This window comes from Gopherus evgoodei, chromosome 9 (assembly GCF_007399415.2).
Source record: "Gopherus evgoodei ecotype Sinaloan lineage chromosome 9, rGopEvg1_v1.p, whole genome shotgun sequence".
Classification (NCBI taxonomy): Eukaryota; Metazoa; Chordata; order Testudines; family Testudinidae; genus Gopherus; species Gopherus evgoodei.
The window spans coordinates 15,536,649-15,555,430 of NC_044330.1; the positions used below are offsets into that span (position 1 = coordinate 15,536,649).

Below are 18,782 nucleotides of genomic sequence, written 5' to 3' on the forward strand. Positions count from 1 at the left end.
ACTGTTCTTTCAAGAGGTCTTCACCTTCCTGAAGCTCCAAGAAATCTTGTGGATCTCAGAGCTTAGGGCTGGGGCATTTGCACAGAAGCCCAGTTTCTTAGGAATCATGTTCCAATGGCTCTCTAAGGTCAGCTATCCAAAAACGCTCCTCAAGGGATAGTCGAATGTGAGGAGGGGAAACCCAGGGTAAGTTCAAGAGGGCAAAGTCAGCAAATCTTATACTGCACACTCTCCGCAGGTTGAAGGTGGAATGATGCTGTGAAGGGTCCCTATTTGCTCTCACATCCTTTTCTCCTCAGCCCTGTCCCTAGATCAAACTGACAGCAGAGCCTGCCAGGCAGCTGAGAACCACTGCTGCTCCCATTGCATGAAGGGCCTTTTTTCCGTTTCTTCTTTTTCCCACCTACCCTGGGCTGTTTTCATTTGTTTGTTTGTTTTGGGTTTTTTGAGGGCGTGGGGGTTGGGGATTTGACCTTGCAGAATGGAGGAGAATAGGATTTTGGTGTTGCTTTTTTATTGCATTTTCAATACACATGAAGAGTCTGATTCTGATCTCACTCCCTCTGATGTAAATCCGGAATAATTCCATTGAACTCAATGGGGTTAGGTTGGTGTAAAACTAATGAGACGAGCGAATCAGGATCTGTATTAGCTTGTGGCAGAAATTGCAGCTTTACAAGGAACAAAGAAAGGGTTGCTAAAAGCTAGCTATTCAAAAGCCATTTAAAGGAAGGACCGTGAATACCATTTAAATAAGGCCCTCCCCCACCCCCCCAGTCTATTTTCCAGCAGCATTGCCTATACAGCAAAGAAAGCAGAGCTCAAGGACACACCAGTTTTGCAAACACGAAAGCTGGATTTTTGTGGCTGCACTATTTTCATGTACAGACTTCAGGATTATTGTTGTTGTGCCTTCTCCCCTCCCGCCCATCCCCATTTCCTGGAGATCAGCCAGCAGGGAAATCCTCTAAGGGGGTGGATGAGAGACAAAGTCTGCAGCCCTGCTCAATCAGGAAGAGCTCCACCTCAAACAAAGCAAACAATAACAACCTCCCTTGTTGCCTCGCTCGCTCTCCCAGTCTGTGTATCTTCTCTTTGTGGGCGCAACAACCATGAGGCTGCCTACGGCTGGCCCCAGCACTGGCCAGACCTGTGGGCTTGTGCTGATCTCCGCTGTGCTGCTGCAATCCATTTGCGTGGCGGTTACTTTCCTTTACTTCACTAATGAGCTGAAACAGGTAAGTACCACGGCGACGATCTAGGCTGCTGGATCCAGCACTGCTCAATCTGCAGGCTGATTTGGCCAGCCTACAGGCAGTTCCTCATTCTCTGTTTCACTCCTCTCACTGCAAATCTAGCCAAGAAAAATCAACGCATCGTGTGTGCCCTTGTCCTGCTCAAAGGAAGGTTGTATGGATTCCTGCACGAGTGATCCGGTTCCCATTGACGGTAGTGGCAAAACTCCCTGTGTTTGCAGGGAGCAGGATTGGGCCCTTGCTGGACTGTAGTTTGGCAGTGTTTATTATAGCAGGAAAGCCTTAGAGTTCCAGCGCTTTTGCTTTCATTGTAGGAGAAGTGGGTTAGGCTGGGTTTGTTTGTTTTTCTGGTTGGCTGGGTTTGTTTGCTCTTTATGCAGAACACGAAGGTCACGAAAAAGAAGTTTTAAAAACTCACCTTAGACTTTTATTTCCCCCCCCCCCCAGAAACAGAAATGTGCTTTTCATTAATGTTCCAAAGTTGCTCTTTTTTCACTCCAATTTGTGCCTTGTCAGCACTGCTGGAACATTAGTAGCGCTCGGGGCTAGAAGGAGAGTCAGCTTTCTCACCCGACTAGTCACACGCTTAAAAAGAAACCGAACAACACTACTTTGCTTTCAGACAGTGACTCATCCTGATAGAATTTCAGGCGGACACAAGCTGATCATTGCCCCCACGCAGAGAGTTGGAGAATGTCTGTGTAGTGGGCTGTGCCTTCCGCACTCTGCAACCACAGGTTCATATACTGGAAGCATCAGCTCAGCCATTTATCTTTTCTTAAGTACGTAATTGAAGTTCCATGCAACGTTTGGCTGGTTGACTTTTGCACAAGACTTTAAAAACCATGGTCCTATATGGACATTCATGACCCCATGGCAGTTCTGTAGGGATAGTGGGTTTGTCTAGGTGTCCATCCACGTTTCCTATCCTGCCATCCCTACTATAGTGTGCTGTCCATCTGGGTGCTCTCCCTAGTGCCAGAGGTGGCTGAACACAAGGAGCATTCTAGGTATATCATTTCTGTAGGGTTTTGAGATCCTTGCATTTGAAAGGTGCTGTATAAATATAAAATACTATTGCAACCCTTGAATTTACCACCTGCAAAATTTAGTATTACTCTACTTGCAACTTCTTATGAGATAGCTAAATCAGATGGTTTGGGAAATTCTTATCCGATGATTTGCACCACTCTACAATCAATACCAGACCTGAGTGTATAAAACTGGGGACCTATCTGCTGAGTTTGTTGCTCTGATAGCTTCATATCTGGTGAAATTAGGGATCTACAGAAACATTACATTTATCTTAAGAAAATAGGTTATACTGTACTGGCGATGAGAGAGAAATGTAGGCAAAGTTGTTCCAACCCTCCTCTACTTGGTTCAAAGTTCTTTGTTACCAAACTTTTGAAAATGAGCAGTTTTCCACAGCACCTTCTCCTAATTGTTTTTCCTCCAACTATGTATGGTTTGAACTTTTGAAAGAGTACTCTACTATCCTGAATAAACCACGTCCAACAATTCTTACCTCAGATATAGCTCATATTATTGCAGGAGAATAACTAACCCTTTTGTGGTGTGAAGGCTGACTCCAGTCCTTTGAAGGGAATTTCTGTTGGGCTGAAAATAGCCTAGGTACAGTATCTGCATAATAATATTATATGGTGTCTCTATTACACATGTCCTTTTTGTTCTCCTGTACACAGATGTAAGGTATTGCTATATTAGACCTGTAAATACAGTTTGTTACCTTAATTGTACCTGTGGTTATGGTTAGTGATATTTATCAGTGAGCCTGGACCCTCTTTTCCCTTCTTTTTGCTGTTTCATAGTATCTGTATTTCGAGACTTCTGTCAAATAATCCTCACTGTTCAGGTGTCAGATCCTTTCAGCAGTCAGTACAAATTAAAAATCTTATTTAATGCTAGGTAATTTTTCTCAATTTACATGGCTAGTTGATCATAAGATGGATAAAGCTTTTTGAACAGCCTAGTTTGGCTTATGGGAGGGGAGTTCTGAAAAGCAGTTACTCAGCCCGGTAGAGTTAATTACACATCCAGGATATAGGAGAGTGAAGAAAACAGACTTCATTGACTTTAAAAGCATAATCCAAATGTTGCCCTTAGATAATGGGTGAAGTTGTAGAAATACTTAATTAATAATACTCCACTTAACATTTCTGTGGCACCTTCCCTCCATGGATCTCAAAGTGCTGTACAAATATCATTTAATTAAGACTCATAATGCCTTGCACCTCCATTTCCTTAACCTCTAAAATGGGGATAATACTTCCCTGCCACACTCACGTTTGCAGAGTGCATTAAACGCTGTAGATGCAAGATACTGCAGCAACACCAGGTACTAGTACAGTAAAGTTATCTCCGGGGCTAGGTGTGTGACAAGTAAGCAAAAAGCAGAAGTGGCAGTACTGTTTGCTTCCAGATTGAAGAGAAAAGTTTTGAAGTGCCCTCTCGTTTCCTGGTCCCTAGATCTGGTAGGAGAGTGGTCTGGTAAGGGCTGGTCTACAGACAGATTTGGTATCAATTTAATTATATTGGTTTAAAAACCAACCCCTTCTCATGGATGCAGTTACACTAGTATAAAGGTGTATAGCTTATTTCCACCAATTTAAGTAAAGTTCCGAAAGTAAGAAGCCTTATATTAAAAATTCTACCCTATTCTGTAGTAATGATTCAAAAGCCTGTAGGGATACTCCTGTCAGTCAGAGCATTTTGCGTCAATGATTATAGAATAGGGTAGTATTTTTAAACATAAGAGAATTCTCTGTAGATGCTGCTGCACAAAGGTCAAGAGCTTGAGGTTAAGTGAGGTAAGATTTGCAGGGTCAGATGGTTGAATTCTCTCCATCCTGCTACAGCGGGAAATCTATGGCTTGCCTCCTTTGTTTTCAAGCAGACAGGAAAGGATGGGAATAGTGGGGGGAGGGGTGGAGAACAGTCCCCCTGTTCTCTGGTGCTGAATGCTCCAAGTTTGAAGGATAGTTTAAACTGTGACATGTTAAGTAAATTAATTTCCAGAGGCAGCAGATTAACAAACAAACAAACAAAAATCCTTTAAGATAGGAATGGTTCAATTTAAACTATTAAATCAAGAAGAAGCAGCCAGTCTGAATGCTTTGTATGTTCATTAGTTTCTTTCCTTTCCAAACTTTACTGGCATACAGGTCTTAACAGGGGTTGTGGATGATGATGAACCATTGAACTCAACGGGATCAGGAGATCTCTCTAGGCTGCTTAGGTTAATGTGTTCTTACATTAAGCAACAAGTGCCAGCTTTAGTTTTGATAATTCGTTATCCCCTGCAGAAACATTAGAGGTTGAGGAAGGGTTTCATTGTTCACTATATTCTTTACTATTTGAAACTATTTAAACTACTATTTTTAAACTATAACTAGGAAAGTTATTCCTGACCACAGTGAAGACACTGGGACTTTTGCCATTGACTTCAGTGGGGCCCTGATTTCACTCTCTCTCTTTACACATCAGAAGAAGGAATTCTCTCTTTAGTTAGGTGAATGATGTAGAGATGGGCCCAACTCACAAGACCGAGATGTGGAATCAGATCTGAATGCCAGCTTCCTCAAAATTCATAGGGAAGAGGTTTGAATGTGGTCTTCTGGCCCCCTTCCATTACAGAAAATGCCCCAAGCTGCAAGGTTTGAATCTGGGGTGGAATTTGCCCAAAGTGCAGACATGGGGAGTGGGTTAGTGGCTGATGTTCAGACTCATATTCAGTCCTCAGTGTAGGAACTAAATTCTAACAATGTAAGAGCTGATAAAATAATTCTCAGCATTAGTGACGTAGATATTGCAAGTGCATAAACTTATTCAGCTGAGTCCTGGATGTCCAGTTATGACCATATAGAGATAAAAATGTAAGTGTATTCTTGCATATTAGGTATCTGGTTGTAACTAAATAAGTATGTAAAGTCAGGATTAACTCCTTTATAAAATAAATAAAAATAAATAAACTTGCTGTAGCATATTGGTGTTATTTAGAACAGAAAAGGTTTTCCTAAACACAAGAATTTTAGAAATGCATCATATATCTGCATAGTAAGTGAATTTACTAGCTTATTGCCTTCTACCACAGCTCCAGGACACATATTCCAAGAGCGGCATTGCTTGTCTCACTGGGGAAGATCTGGGAACTTTCATAAAACATGTGGATCTAAATGAGAATGAAGAAAGACAGAGTGACTCCTGCTGGCAAGTGAAGTGGCAACTAGGAAAGTTAATTAAAAAGGTACTTTGGAACTTTCACACAAACTAAACAATGGAGCTTGGTCATAACAATCCAGATGGTTCAGAGAGTTAAGCTCCAACTAGTGAAATAAAATGCAAATCCCAAATTGTTTCCCTGCATTTTAGTGGTCAAATCGCAATTCCAAATATAAAGGAATTCTGTCTGCAGTTCTGTCTGAGAACAAAATTTGTCATTTCATTATAAGAGTTTCGCTGTATTTAGGAGACAGAAAATACAGGTGACCAGTTATTACTAAGTTCATCCCAAAGAGGGGTTCATCCACTAATGTTTGTCTAGCATGCCCACTATTTAGAATGTCTGTCTATCCTTCTCCTCATTTGTGACAGATCATGGAGATGTAGGGCCTGATTTTCTTTCACTCACACTAGCAAATCAGGAGTGATTCCACTCAAGCCACAGGAAATGTAAGAGGTATGAGATCAAAATCTTGCCCACAGTCCCTGTTATCATAAAGAAAACCACTTTTCACCTCCTGCCTCACAACTGTACAAAGAACAGGTATGTCATGAAGCATTGACAGTTTTATTACAATCTAAACTGGAAATCTCACTCCCCCCATTCCCCACACAGCCTTACCCTTCCAGGTCAGGTATTGTGTGTCAGCCTTTCAAAATACACACACATACACACTAATAAATTATATAGGCTTATCATTGATACTTTACTCTCACTTTTATCACAAATGTAATTTTGAAGAAGTTTTACTTTGAATAAGGGGTTGCCAAATTGAAAAGGATGAGAAACACTGATCTAGTAAATTAATAGTGATTTAGTTAGCATACAGTGATGCACTGAAGGTCTGTTTTAAATAAAATATTGGCCCAAACTGAAGTCCACGGAGTTACTCCAAATTTAACTGGTATAATTGAGGGCAGAATTTGGTTCACTATATTCACTTAGTAGGTTTCTACAATGGGAAAATTCATAAATATTTTTCTGCACCAGTGTAGTCCTGCAATTATACAACACAGTTGGAGAAGGGCCCGTCACCCTGTCTGCACTTCAACTTCTAACACTGCTACCACGGCAGCCCCGGCAGCGCTTTGAAGTGTGAGTGTAGTCAGAGCGGCAGCGCTGGGAGAGAGCTCTCCCAGCGCTGCATGTAAACCACATCCCTTACGGGTGTAGCGTGCTGCCTCCCTGATTACACTGATGCTTTACAGCGCTGTATCTTGCAGCGCTCAGGGGGGTGTTTTTTCACACCCCAGTTGCAGCGCTGTAAAGTGTGAGTGTAGCCAAGGCCTTACGTATGGCTACACTTTAAACTTCAAAGCGGCAGCGCTTTGAAGTGCGAGTGTGGTCGCAGCGCCAGCGCTGGGAGAGAGCTCTCCCAGCGCTGCACGTACTCCACATCCTGATGGGTTTAGCTTACAGCGCTGGGAGCCGCACTCCCAGCGCTGCAGCACTGTTTACACTGGCGCTTTACAGCGCTGTATCTTGCAGCGCTCAGGAGGGTGTTTTTTTCACACCCCTGAGTGAGAAAGTTGCAGCGCTGTAAAGCCCCAGTGTAGCCAGGGCCAAAGGATTCAGAATTTCCTAGAGAAGCAATTGCTGCATATGCATATAGTAGCTGTTTCCCAAATCCATATAAACACTCTGCTAGAAAGAAAGCTGTTCGGTCAATGAAATGCAGATTAAGGTATCCCAGAGCCATTACATTCTGTAATCTCAGTATTCCTTAGATAATGGCAGCATCTCTTACATTTCCATGGAGATGACAATGCTTTTGTTGTTCTCATGGAGCTATTACGATTGAGGAGCCATCATTGCTTAATGGAAACTATTCCAGTGTATTCAAAATACCCTTCCCATGACACTGGAACCATGAGTTACAGTGGAGATATAGTAATGGCTTCAAGTGACAGAATATTTTTGCTTAATAAAGAACTAACATCAAAATTACATGAAAATAAGGTGGGATCTGATTAAAACCTAAGAAAGCCAGGACATTTATGAGTGAGAACTTTACACATGAATCTTAGTTCAAGATGTTGAATGTAAGTTTTGTGATAGACTGCCTGAGAACAGGGTATGAGATTTACTACAGTAAATAAGGGTATATCTACCCTGCCCACATTACAGCGCGGCTGCAGCAGTGCTGTGACATGGGCAGCCTAGTCACGCTGTATCGCCAGGGAGAGCTCTCCTGGCGAGGGGTGGTAGCTTTGTCGCCGGGAGTTACAAAGCACTTTTCAGTGCTAAAACTTTTGTCACTCAGGAGGGCATTTTTTCACACCCCTGAAAGACTAAAGTTTTAGCACTGAGAATGGCAGTGTAGACAAAGACTAAGCCAGATAAATTCCTGTCGTTATTTATATATCAATAGTTTTGCCACTGTGAAAATTGCTGGATCTAATTCTCCTCTGTTGTACCAGAGTTAATCTGGAGTAACTCCAGTGAATTATTTCACAATCAAATTTCTCCAGACCTACATTGGAGTAATTGCAAATAGAATCTGATACCCTGAACACTATATTTCCTCTTATTGAGGGCTAGATTTTCCAAGGAACTTTAACACTCAATTGAATGAGCTCCCTTGCAGTTTGGCCCCAGATATTTAAAATCATTGCAAAACAGTTCGTTGTGAGAAATGAATGATACAGTTTCCTTTTGATGTCCACTTTTATTTACAAATAGGAATAAAATTTGTTTGATGGTCAAATGTTCAGTTATGTGGCATATAAGAGTGTGTGGAATAGTTGTGTTTCTGGCATCTTTGTCACTGCTCTACTGATTTCCTAGAAAGAAAACAGTTTTCTTTACGTGTGTTTGCAGATGATATCAAGAAACTATGAGGAAAACATTTCGTCTGCGGTGAAAGGTATTTTTAATGTAACACATTTATTTAGCACATAAAAAAGAAACTGCGATGGTAGCAGATGTGCAGTGGTTCCATACATGTTTTCCAGTTGTAGAGAATAGTTCCTAATTTCTTACTCAGTTGTACAGTTCTTCTGCAGCAAAAGCATGGGAGATGAGTAACAGTTAGTATTAGTTGGTATTCTTTTAAGAGACATATTAAGCAGTCAGGAAATGTGGTCAAGTTATTAGAGCATGGAACCAGGATTCAGGAAAAGTGCCTGGCTTCTGTTCTTGTCTCTGATTCAGTGATTTTATGCAATTCGTTTAACCTCTCTGTGCTTCAGAGAACAAATAGTACTTTGTTGTTGTGCAGCTACATTAATTAAGGATTGGGCACAGCTCTCCTCTGAAACTGATGCACCCCTGGAGGACTATCAGGAAGCATTCTGGCTCAAGAAGTCAGAGGAAATTTTGCTTGAGTAAAGACCACAGAATTTGGCCTTAAAAGATATTTACCCTTTCCATGAGCACATATTTATTTTTAGTACAAGGTGTTTGGGCACTGGGTTTTTTTTTTTTTGGAGGGGAGGAACTTATAGAAGGCGTAAAAAGGCATTTCAAAGAGAGTATGGGAAGTTCTGAGAAATTTTGACCATATCAACCATTATACTTCAATCTCTCATTGATTTGGTCAAATAAAATATATTGACAAACACATAACTCCTCAAATACTGTCAATTTAGTAATTAGACAGTCACATATTTCCACGGAGATGACAATGGCTTTGTTGTTTCTAATTTGAGATTTAAAATGGTTATTTCTCATCTTCATGTAACTGAAATGTCTCTAACTCTTCCAGGAACTGAAGAACAGGGATCTCAGAACCATGGTCACAGAATAGCAGCTCACTTAACTGGAAGCCGCAATAAGAAGAGCTCTCTAGCCACATCAAGTAAGATATTTTGCTATATTGATAAAGGAAGAAAATGGATACAAAATAGGGAAAGGTCACTGAATATGTGTGCTTTGCGATTTTCCAGAAATGAATATTAACTGTTGATTATTCTAGGGCACACTTTTTGATTGTTTCTCATGACTTAATGCAATTTTTTGGCCAGAAAACAGGGAAAGTTTTAAAAAAATCAAAGATTTTCTAGTTTTGGTCAAAATAATTCTTCAGCTCACTCTAATAGTAGTATCAACCCCACTCAACTTGGGTATCTATGGTGCACCTTCCTTCTATGTCTTTAGTTGTTTTTTTTTTAATGAAAATTCTTTCTTCGTAACTCTGCCTATCCCGCCTGCAGTGTCTTTTTGGAGAAATATATGTGTCTGAGGGCCTAGAAGCTAAGGTGATAGGCACATAAAAAAAATAGAACAGACTTGAAATTCACACCAGATTTATTGAAAGAATTGCTAAAGTTCTCAAATCTTCTGGGGGAACCCAGGGGTGAGTTAGGATTCTCACATTGTTTTGCTCAGTAGGCACGTGGCAACTTGGATTAATTTTCATTCTGTATTTCAGGCAGCAGTGGGGAAGGATTCAAAGATCAAAACTAAAATGAGCCCCCACAAAGTGATGTGCCGAATTGCTACTTAATGAAACTTGAAATCTATGGGCTGGTCTACGCTACCACAGTAAATCAATCTAACTTGAGCAACTTCAGTTATGTGAATAATGTAACTGAAGTTGTCGTTGTTAGATCCACTTACCGCGGTGGCTACACTGTGCTGTGTCGACAGGAGAGCGTCTCCCGTCAACTTCCCTTATGCTTCTTGGGGCAGTGGAGTACTCAAGTGCTCTCCCACTGCATCAGTTGCAGCAGTGCCAGTCTACCAGCAAGTGAAGACATACCCTTTACGAGTTATTGGGCCCAATCCTGGACCATCTGAAGCCAATGGATGCAGGATCTGGCCTATTGCTCTTATTTAGTTTTTGAAAAACAGTCTCATCAGCTAAGAGACAGTGGACTTTGTTGCACACAGTATTATTTAGCTGTATATTCTTCTCCCCTCAAATAGATTTCTCATCCAGAAGAGGTGTTGGGCAGAAAATAAATACCTGGGAACCCTCAAGGAAAGACCATTCATTCCTCTATAATGTGGAGTTGAAAAATGGGGAGTTAATCATACCCAGAACAGGGTTTTATTACATCTACTCTCAAACTTACTTTCGATTCAGCGAACCTGAGAACGAGGATTCAGAATCAGATCCGTTGGCACTAAGCAGAAACCCTAAGCAAATGGTCCAGTATGTTTATAAGCTGACGACATATCCAGAGCCTATCCTGCTCATGAAGAGTGCAAGAACTAGCTGCTGGTCTAAAAAGGCAGAATATGGACTTTACTCCATATATCAAGGTGGAGTATTTCAGCTAAAAAGGGATGATAAGATTTTTGTCTCGGTCAGTAACGAGGACATGGTTGACATGGACAAAGAAGCAAGTTTTTTTGGAGCCTTTTTGATCAGCTAAATGATTAACAGAAGACCAGACTCCCAAAGGAATCATTTTTTAAATTCTATAATCTAAGGTGGCAGAAGAGGAAGGAAGTGACTGATAATACAGTGACTTCGAAGCAATAGTGGCAATGCAAGAATCCCCACTGTCAATTCATCCTGTAAAAGGTTTGATTGTTCTGAGAAATGATCCAATGGAAGAGCAGCAGGTGGCTACAGCTGCATATGACTGTGCCTTGTACAACAGCACAGCAGATCCCCAAACATGCCAGTGTTCTAGGACTTGCCAGGATTTTAACGTGTCAAAGGTGAATGGCTTTGGCTAGGATCAGATCAAGTGCAGGCAGGCACTGTCTGAGGTTCCCCATACCAGTCTACCAAAGCCTCTCAAAACCTCATTTGTGGCAATCCCTCTGCAGGAAAGGTAGATTTGCACAGGGACTAGATGGAGACTGTATACTTGCATGGGGGATTAGATTGAGGTTGGAAAATGGATTTTATCATGAACGACACTTTGGACCCTATCCTGCTGACTCTTTCTCCTGTGAGTACTGTTTACATGAGCAGAAGTCCCTCTGATGCCAGTTGGACTGCTCTCTTGAGTAGTAAGGTTTGCAGGATCAGGCCCTATGTTTGAATCTTAAATTTCCTAAAATGAAAGGCTAACAAACAATTAAACTACAGTAGCATTTAAGCACATACTTAACTTTGACATGCGAGTACTCCATTTGAAATCAATGGGATACTCGTGCTTAAAGTTAAACATGTGCTTAAGTGCTGCATGGGATCACAGCCTGGTTATTTTTGTCTTCATTAGGGTATTGTATAGTTGATGGAATGAAGTGGCACAGCAGAGCCATTGAAATCAATAAGTCAAATTATGAGTTTCCAGTACATTTTAATAATCCCATATCTGCGTTGTTGACTAATATTGTACTGCAGAGATTTCACCACACTTAGAGTATGTTCAAATATGGAATCACTCTCTACTGAGTGAAAATGAGTATTTGATCCAGAACCCAAGTGTTTTCCTTTAAATGTTGCATTCAGAGGACTACATTATTTGTCTCACATCAAGCATGACATGATGTGGTTCTTTCATGTTGATTGGCATGATGCCATGGAACATGATATGATGCAGAATAATTAGCTTGGATTTGAAGAAGAACATTCTTATTCCTGGAGAGGATACATGACTATCTCTGCTTCAGCATGGGCTGATTTTAAGTTAATACTGTTTAGATTTTTGTTTTATTTGCAGGGCTGTGTGGGAACTACAAAGCATTTCTTTTTCTACCTGAACTGAATATTAGATTTGTCTGCTGTAAGATTAGAACTGTTTTTCAAAAGTTAAAGTTTTGTTAAGAATAGGCAGTATAGCCGGATCTTCAGGTAGCACCACTCCAGTCACTTTAGTGGAACTACACCCATTTACACCAACTACAGATCTAGCCCAAGTTCAGTAGAAAAAACATATTTCTGAAGAAAGAGGGAGTGAAAGGCAAGTGGGGCAAGGACATCGTATGGACCAAATTATCTGCAGATGTAAATCAACGTAAATAGAATTAAGCCAGTAGAGAATTTGGCCCTATATTTTTGATATAATAAGGTTGCCTCAGGAGTCATAAAATGATGAAAGTCAGCAAATGGCCTTACTTACTTTGTCCATGGCCTACAGGAAAAACAGGTATACTATTCACCCTACTACCTTTTTATGGCCAACCGGAAATGAATTTGCATCAGTTGCCTCACTTGCCTTGTCTATATAAATCAGAAAAGTAGGCACACCAGTCATTCTATTTACTTTACCTATGAACAACAAGAAAAGAATTTACAGCAATCACTTTGCTTTGACTGGTTAGAAGAAAGAAGCACATGCAAGTTGATATTTTGTTTCAGTCTGTGTTTGCTGTTTCTACATGGAGGAAAATACGGTAATTTCAATGGTAACCAATTCTGTGAATTGCTCCACCGCTTACTGGAGATGTTTACTTTGCAGTGCATTCATGTCTCATATACATTATATATTTTTCTCTGCTAGTCTTTTGAAGCATTTTCTCAGAATTCTCCGACTGCACACCACAGAGTTTGTAGCTTTATTTGGTGGCTTCCTAATTTGGATACAATATGAATTTGCACTAGTTTCACACTGGTCCCCACTGACTTTGATTGAACTGCTCCTGATTTACACTGGTGTAGATACTTCAGGTCTATCTAGCTAAGCGAGGACCAGATTTTGCTGCCCTTACTCATATTACATAATACTTTAGGTCCCAATGCTGTAATGGGAGTACTCTTAGTGCACAAAGTTAAGCCTGAGCATAGGTGTTTGCAGGATTGAGGCCTCACTTTGCAAGTTGTTCCATTGGTTTTCAATGGAATTGTTTGTGGAGTAAGGGCTTGACCCTGCTCCCATTCAGATCAGAGCAAAAACCTTAATGGGGCAGGACCAACCCCTTAGGTTGAGAGGAAGGCCAGGAAGGTTGAGAGGAAGGCCAGCACAATCTGATCCAATCCGATTAGGAAATATACTGTGTTTATTTTTCACAAAACTGACTAATTTTCAAACTACATAGTTCAGTTTAGCTTAATACATTTTCGAAAGAGAATAATTTGCAGAGAACTTTTATCCAGATTTTCTTCCCAATTCTAATTTTTGATTCAGCTAGCACAGTGCTCTTACTTAACACAAGAGTACTACAAGACTGCATTAAACAGCTCCCTCCAGATCCTAGATTCTGTCCCTGGTCCTTCAAAGTCTTATATATGTGCTTTACTTTACAAACTGAGTAGTCCCATAGACTTCATTTCCTGGATCAGGCTCATATTATTTAACTCCTCAGCAACATACTCAACTACAGCATATAAATAAAATAATGGATTTTTTTTTAAAGTCCAGTTATTTTAGGTGCTTATTATTTAAAAAAAAATTATTAACTGAGAGAGAATTTCAGATATATTAATTGCAGCCTAAAAGTGGAAACTATACATATAATTAAGAAAAAGTCTATATGACAAAGATCTCAGGGAGACACAGATGGAAAAGGATTTGGAGAAGCCGTAGGGGCTGTGCACAAATTCATAGCTGACAGTAACTTAAGACAGATTCTACTATCTACTACACACAGATGTTTTTCATCATTTTGTCTCTGCAACTTGATATATAATAATGGGCCCAATTTTATTTAGGAAGTGCTCCCAGGCATTTCCAACCTTTTTGCTCTCCATATGTACACATTTTTATGTCACTCCATTCTGGGAGAATATATGTAGCACAACGGGGCAGACTGAATAATCATATTTTATTTCCCAGTAATCCAAAGACACGCTTAGCCTGGTGAAAAACTAACAAGCATTATCTGACAAGGACTCATTTGAAGACAAATAGAGGTATCTACCATTTCCGTTTGTGGATTCATTCTCTCATTCCCCAAGCCTCGTTACCCTCTTGACTTTCAACAGTAAATGTAGCAAATAGTTCTTTGTGTTCAGTGTGCATGTGCAGCTGCAAGAACACTTTAACTTTTCTGTAAAAATTTGTAATTTTTGTACATACTTTTTATATAAAATGTTTTTAGTAAATACTTATTTTGTCTTTTCATTATTATGCTTGGTCTTTTAAGGCTGCTGTAACAACGTCTCACTTACTCTGATATCTTGACAGTCAGATGTGTACGGGCCTGATCCAGTTCTCAGTGAAGTCAGAGAGTGAGTTTCTCTGTTGACTTCAGTGCAAGGCCCATAATGCATGTAATTTTGCAGCATTATGACATGAGGAAGTTGCTTCCTGATCCCAACTGGTAACCGGTTGCTGCCCTGAAGCACTGGATTGAAGAAAATTGAAAATCCTTGTATGCCCAGAGACTGTTCAATATTGAGAGCCTTTCTGGAGTGTTTCATCACCTTCCTGAAATAGGCCCATAATTTTAGCCATAGTTATTGTAAACAGAGAATCTCTTCTTAGTCATATAAACATTCAACCCTTTCTATTACCAAACTGCAGCCGGGGACCCACTGAACTCATAGGACAGATTGTCCCTGGTCCTTGCACAGCATGTTGAGAGGGAGAAGGCAGACAGGAGCTCTTCAAAAGGGCAATGACAATTGTAACCCCAAATTAAGGGGGAGCACAGAGGACTGCTCAGCCCATGCGCAGACATTTCCCGAAATGGTGAAATGGGGTGGAGGAGACTGGGCTACTTCCCTCCTACCCCCACGACGTAGAATAGCGCACTTGGGGAACAAAATGTGCATTTGTACTCTGCACTGGGAAGTCTGAGTAAGGATGGTACCTCCTGGAGATGCCATCCCACAACAGAGTTTCCCCTAGGCAGATAAAGTCCACACCAGCCCTACCGGGGCAGTGCCTACGTAGTACAACATATTTTTATTGCACTGGGCCCTAGAGACCTCAGCCCTATGTGCCCGGCACTGTACAAACAACAAAGAGCTGGTCCCTGCCCCAATGAGTTTACAATCTAAGTAAATTCACCACAATGTTTGTTTTATTCCTGTTCGAATAAAGGACACACCTCAAACAGTGGTAATAAGCAAGGTCACAATCCTGCAACTTGATCCATGTGCCTGGAGCTCAGCACCCATGCAGACCCCCATTAAAGCAAAAAGCAGAAATCTGGCAGAGTGGCTCATCTTGCAGCATTGGTGCCCAAGATGGTAATGACACCCACAGAACATGCCTCCAAAATATTTTGTGTGTGTTGCCTTTTATTTAAGGGTTCCTTCTTCTTGGTATTGTTATGGGAAAGGATACATAGGATCAGCTAATTGACCCTCACTATATACTTCACTTGACCTTTGCCATATTAAATTACATTATTATTTATATTGCTGTAGCATCCAGAAGTCCCAAACAGGCCCCACTGTGCTAGGTGCTGTACAAACATGTAAAAAAGCATAGTCCCCACCCAGAAGTTTTAAAGCTCATGCATGCTTTTAGATTTAAACCAATCTCTAAATATTAGGGATGAAGAGGAGACCTAATGCGAGGAGCAGATTATTCCACATTGCTTTAAGGTGAGATTTTTGCATCTTCCTCTAAAACATCGGATACCTGCCACTCTCAGAGAGAGGATACTATACTGGTGGGGCCATGGTTCTAATCCATTGTGGCAATTCCTATACTCCAGAAGAGCATACAGATGAAGAAGATACTGTCTAATTTGTCCTAGTCTCTCAAATCTGTAACATAGAAGCCTCTAATCATTTTCATTGCCCTTCTCCAGAACTTTTCTGCTTCTCTTTTGTTGCTCTAAAGATGAAATCACCAAAATTGAATGCCATATTCAGGGTTAAAAATGTACCATTAGTTTACATAGAAGCATTGTAAATTGTTTTGTTCACTCTCCTGATTAACACAGTTTAATACCTCCGTTGATTACGGCTGCACAGTGAACTCAACTGTCTAAACCAGTGGTTCTTAACAATGGGCAGAGGCCAGGTGCCAGGGCAGCAGTAGCCCAGACTCTGACCCTGGAGGCCTACTGCCCGCCCTGGACCTCTGACCCCACAGGTCCAGTCAGGAGCCCTGGAGCCCAGCCTTATGGATCCGGCTGGCTGCCTGACCCGGAACCCTGCCATGCAGCTGTCCTGGACTCCTGCTGTGTGGGGCTGGGGCAGCAACCCTGGATCCCCAATCCTTCAGGGCCAGCTGGCAGCTTCAACCCCGGACCCCGCAACTCTGCCACGCTGAGCGTCAGGCAGCCTGGACCCCACCATATGGGCCAGCCTTTAGCACACAGCTGAGCTGGGCAGCAGCTGTGTGCTATCGGGCACTAGGCGGGCCACAGGTTGAGAACTTCTGGTTCTATACCAATTCCAAGATCCATTTCCTGAGTGATTTCTAATTCAGAATATCTCCAGGTATTTTTTTCCATTAATCTCTTCTCAAATACATATGGACAACATGAAGTTGTATCAGGAACATGACAGTAATGTTGTCTTACTGGTTATGGTCAGTGCATTGATTCCTGGTATTAGGGCTGTAATTTACAGTGTGCATCTGCTTTTTATGCAGCGTCTCATTTTTATAGGCTGTTCCTATCACATTTAGCATAATTTATATTCTTTCTCTATGATGCACATATTCCCATTCCACTGGGCAGGGAAGTCCTAAAATGTATGATATATAATTAGCACTAACAGCCTTAGCAACTGTTAAGGAACCATCATTTTTCACATTCTTACATGTGGAAGTAGTCACTGATGATTTTATCAGACCAAAGTCCACGTCACCTATTTCTCTCAAATGTACTTTTGGTTTTGTCTGGTTAGAACTCTTTCAGATCACAGTGTTCTCTTTTTTCTATTAAACCGTCTGTACTTATTCCCTATAATCACAGGGTGATGACAAAGCAGATTAACTGCAGATTTCCATTTCTAGTGAACTCAGTCAGCAAACTACTTCTCTCTATCCAGTATGAGAAACAGATATACCAACAAGTAAATATGGCTGGGCATGATTTATTTTCCAATCTGAGCCTGAGCCTTTCGGCACTAATGCAATACAAATAAAATATAATAATAAAATACACGTCAGGTGAAGACCTCTAGCCCTTGTCAGTGCCACCTTCAATGGTTCAAAGTTTGTTACCTTGTGACTGCAAAGCTTTGTGGAAAGATGCTGTGCATCCTAACAATAGTCACAACTTTCTATCTGGGATGCCAAGGGAAGAAAATATTATTGGGTCAAATCCTGAAGCCCTTACTCCGGCAGAACTCTCACTGACTTCCGTAAGAAATACAATAAAATCTTCCATTACTCTTTTATGCCGTAAGTCATTTAATATTATCTCTAGATTTTTATTTAACTGAGAGTAAAAATCAATGTTGATAAATTGGAGAGGGGTCAGAGAAGAGCCACAAAAATTATTAAAAGATTAGAAAACATGCCTTATCGTGATAGACTCAAAGAAAACAGTCTATTTAGCTTAAAGGGGTGAATTGATTACTGTCTATAAGTATCTACATGGAGAACAACTATTTAATAATGGTCTCTTTAGCAGGGAAAGGTATAACACGTCCAATGGCTGGAAGTTGAAGCTAAACAAATTCAGACTGGGAATAAGGCATGAATTTTTAACAGTGTAATAGACCACTGGAATAGTTTACTAAGCATCACGGTGGATTCTCCATTGTGGACAATTTTTAAATCAAGATAGGATTTTTTTTTTTTAAATTATGTGCTCTCTGAATTATTTTGGGGAAGTTATACAAGCGGTCAGACTAGATAATTGCAGTGCTCCCTTACGGCCTTGGAATCAATGAATCTATGCAGTACAGCCCTGACCAAAGAACCACAGCCTCCCTCTCCAGCTTAGTGAGTAGGAAGATAAGTGATGGAAGCATTAGTATGACATAGCCTATTAGCGTAATGGATTAAAGCACTGCAAAGAGGTAAAGTTAAATTAGTGGTGCTACAATAGAGCATCACTGCTTAAATAACACCATTTCTAAGTCTCTTTGCAGATGTTTACCTCCATGCAAACAATTGTGGAGTCACTCAAGGATATTGTTTTTTTCATCATCATGTTAAAGTACAAAGATTTTGTTTGTTGTTAGTTATGAAATGGTTTATTAGAACTTTAAAAGCATATGTCAGATTCTACCTGAGTGTCCTTAAAAGAGCCTTTCCACTTGATAAAATATATAAAACAAGTCAAAACCTATTCTGCCCTTTGATATAATCAAATATCTGCCTTTTGCTTTTCTGTGAATTGTTCTAGATATGTCATTTTTCAAAGGGAGATTTCTCCCTCCCAGTCTGTTTTTCCATTTTCTTCATCTTCCTGCAATAAAGCCACAATCATGCCATGTTCAGAACTTTCAACGATTCCAATGACAACAAACTGTGATGTAAGAAGCAGGAATTAGTACTTTAGTGGATGAAAAGAAAATGGAGAAAACATCAGGGAGAAATAAATGGAAACTCTCTTGCAACCTTAACTCTAGTGCTTGCTGC

General features: G+C 40.6%; 1 protein-coding gene across 1 annotated transcript; it reads left to right on the forward strand.

The window, feature by feature from the left end:
• Nucleotides 1-868: 868 nt before the first annotated feature.
• Nucleotides 869-14,388, forward strand: TNFSF10 (TNF superfamily member 10). The gene is made up of 5 exons (XM_030576384.1): nt 869-1,238; nt 5,371-5,523; nt 8,320-8,365; nt 9,206-9,298; nt 10,369-14,388. Exons 1-5 carry the CDS (start codon nt 1,113-1,115, stop codon nt 10,818-10,820), a joined length of 870 nt encoding a protein of 289 aa, XP_030432244.1. The 5' UTR covers nt 869-1,112; the 3' UTR covers nt 10,821-14,388.
• Nucleotides 14,389-18,782: the final 4,394 nt, after the last annotated feature.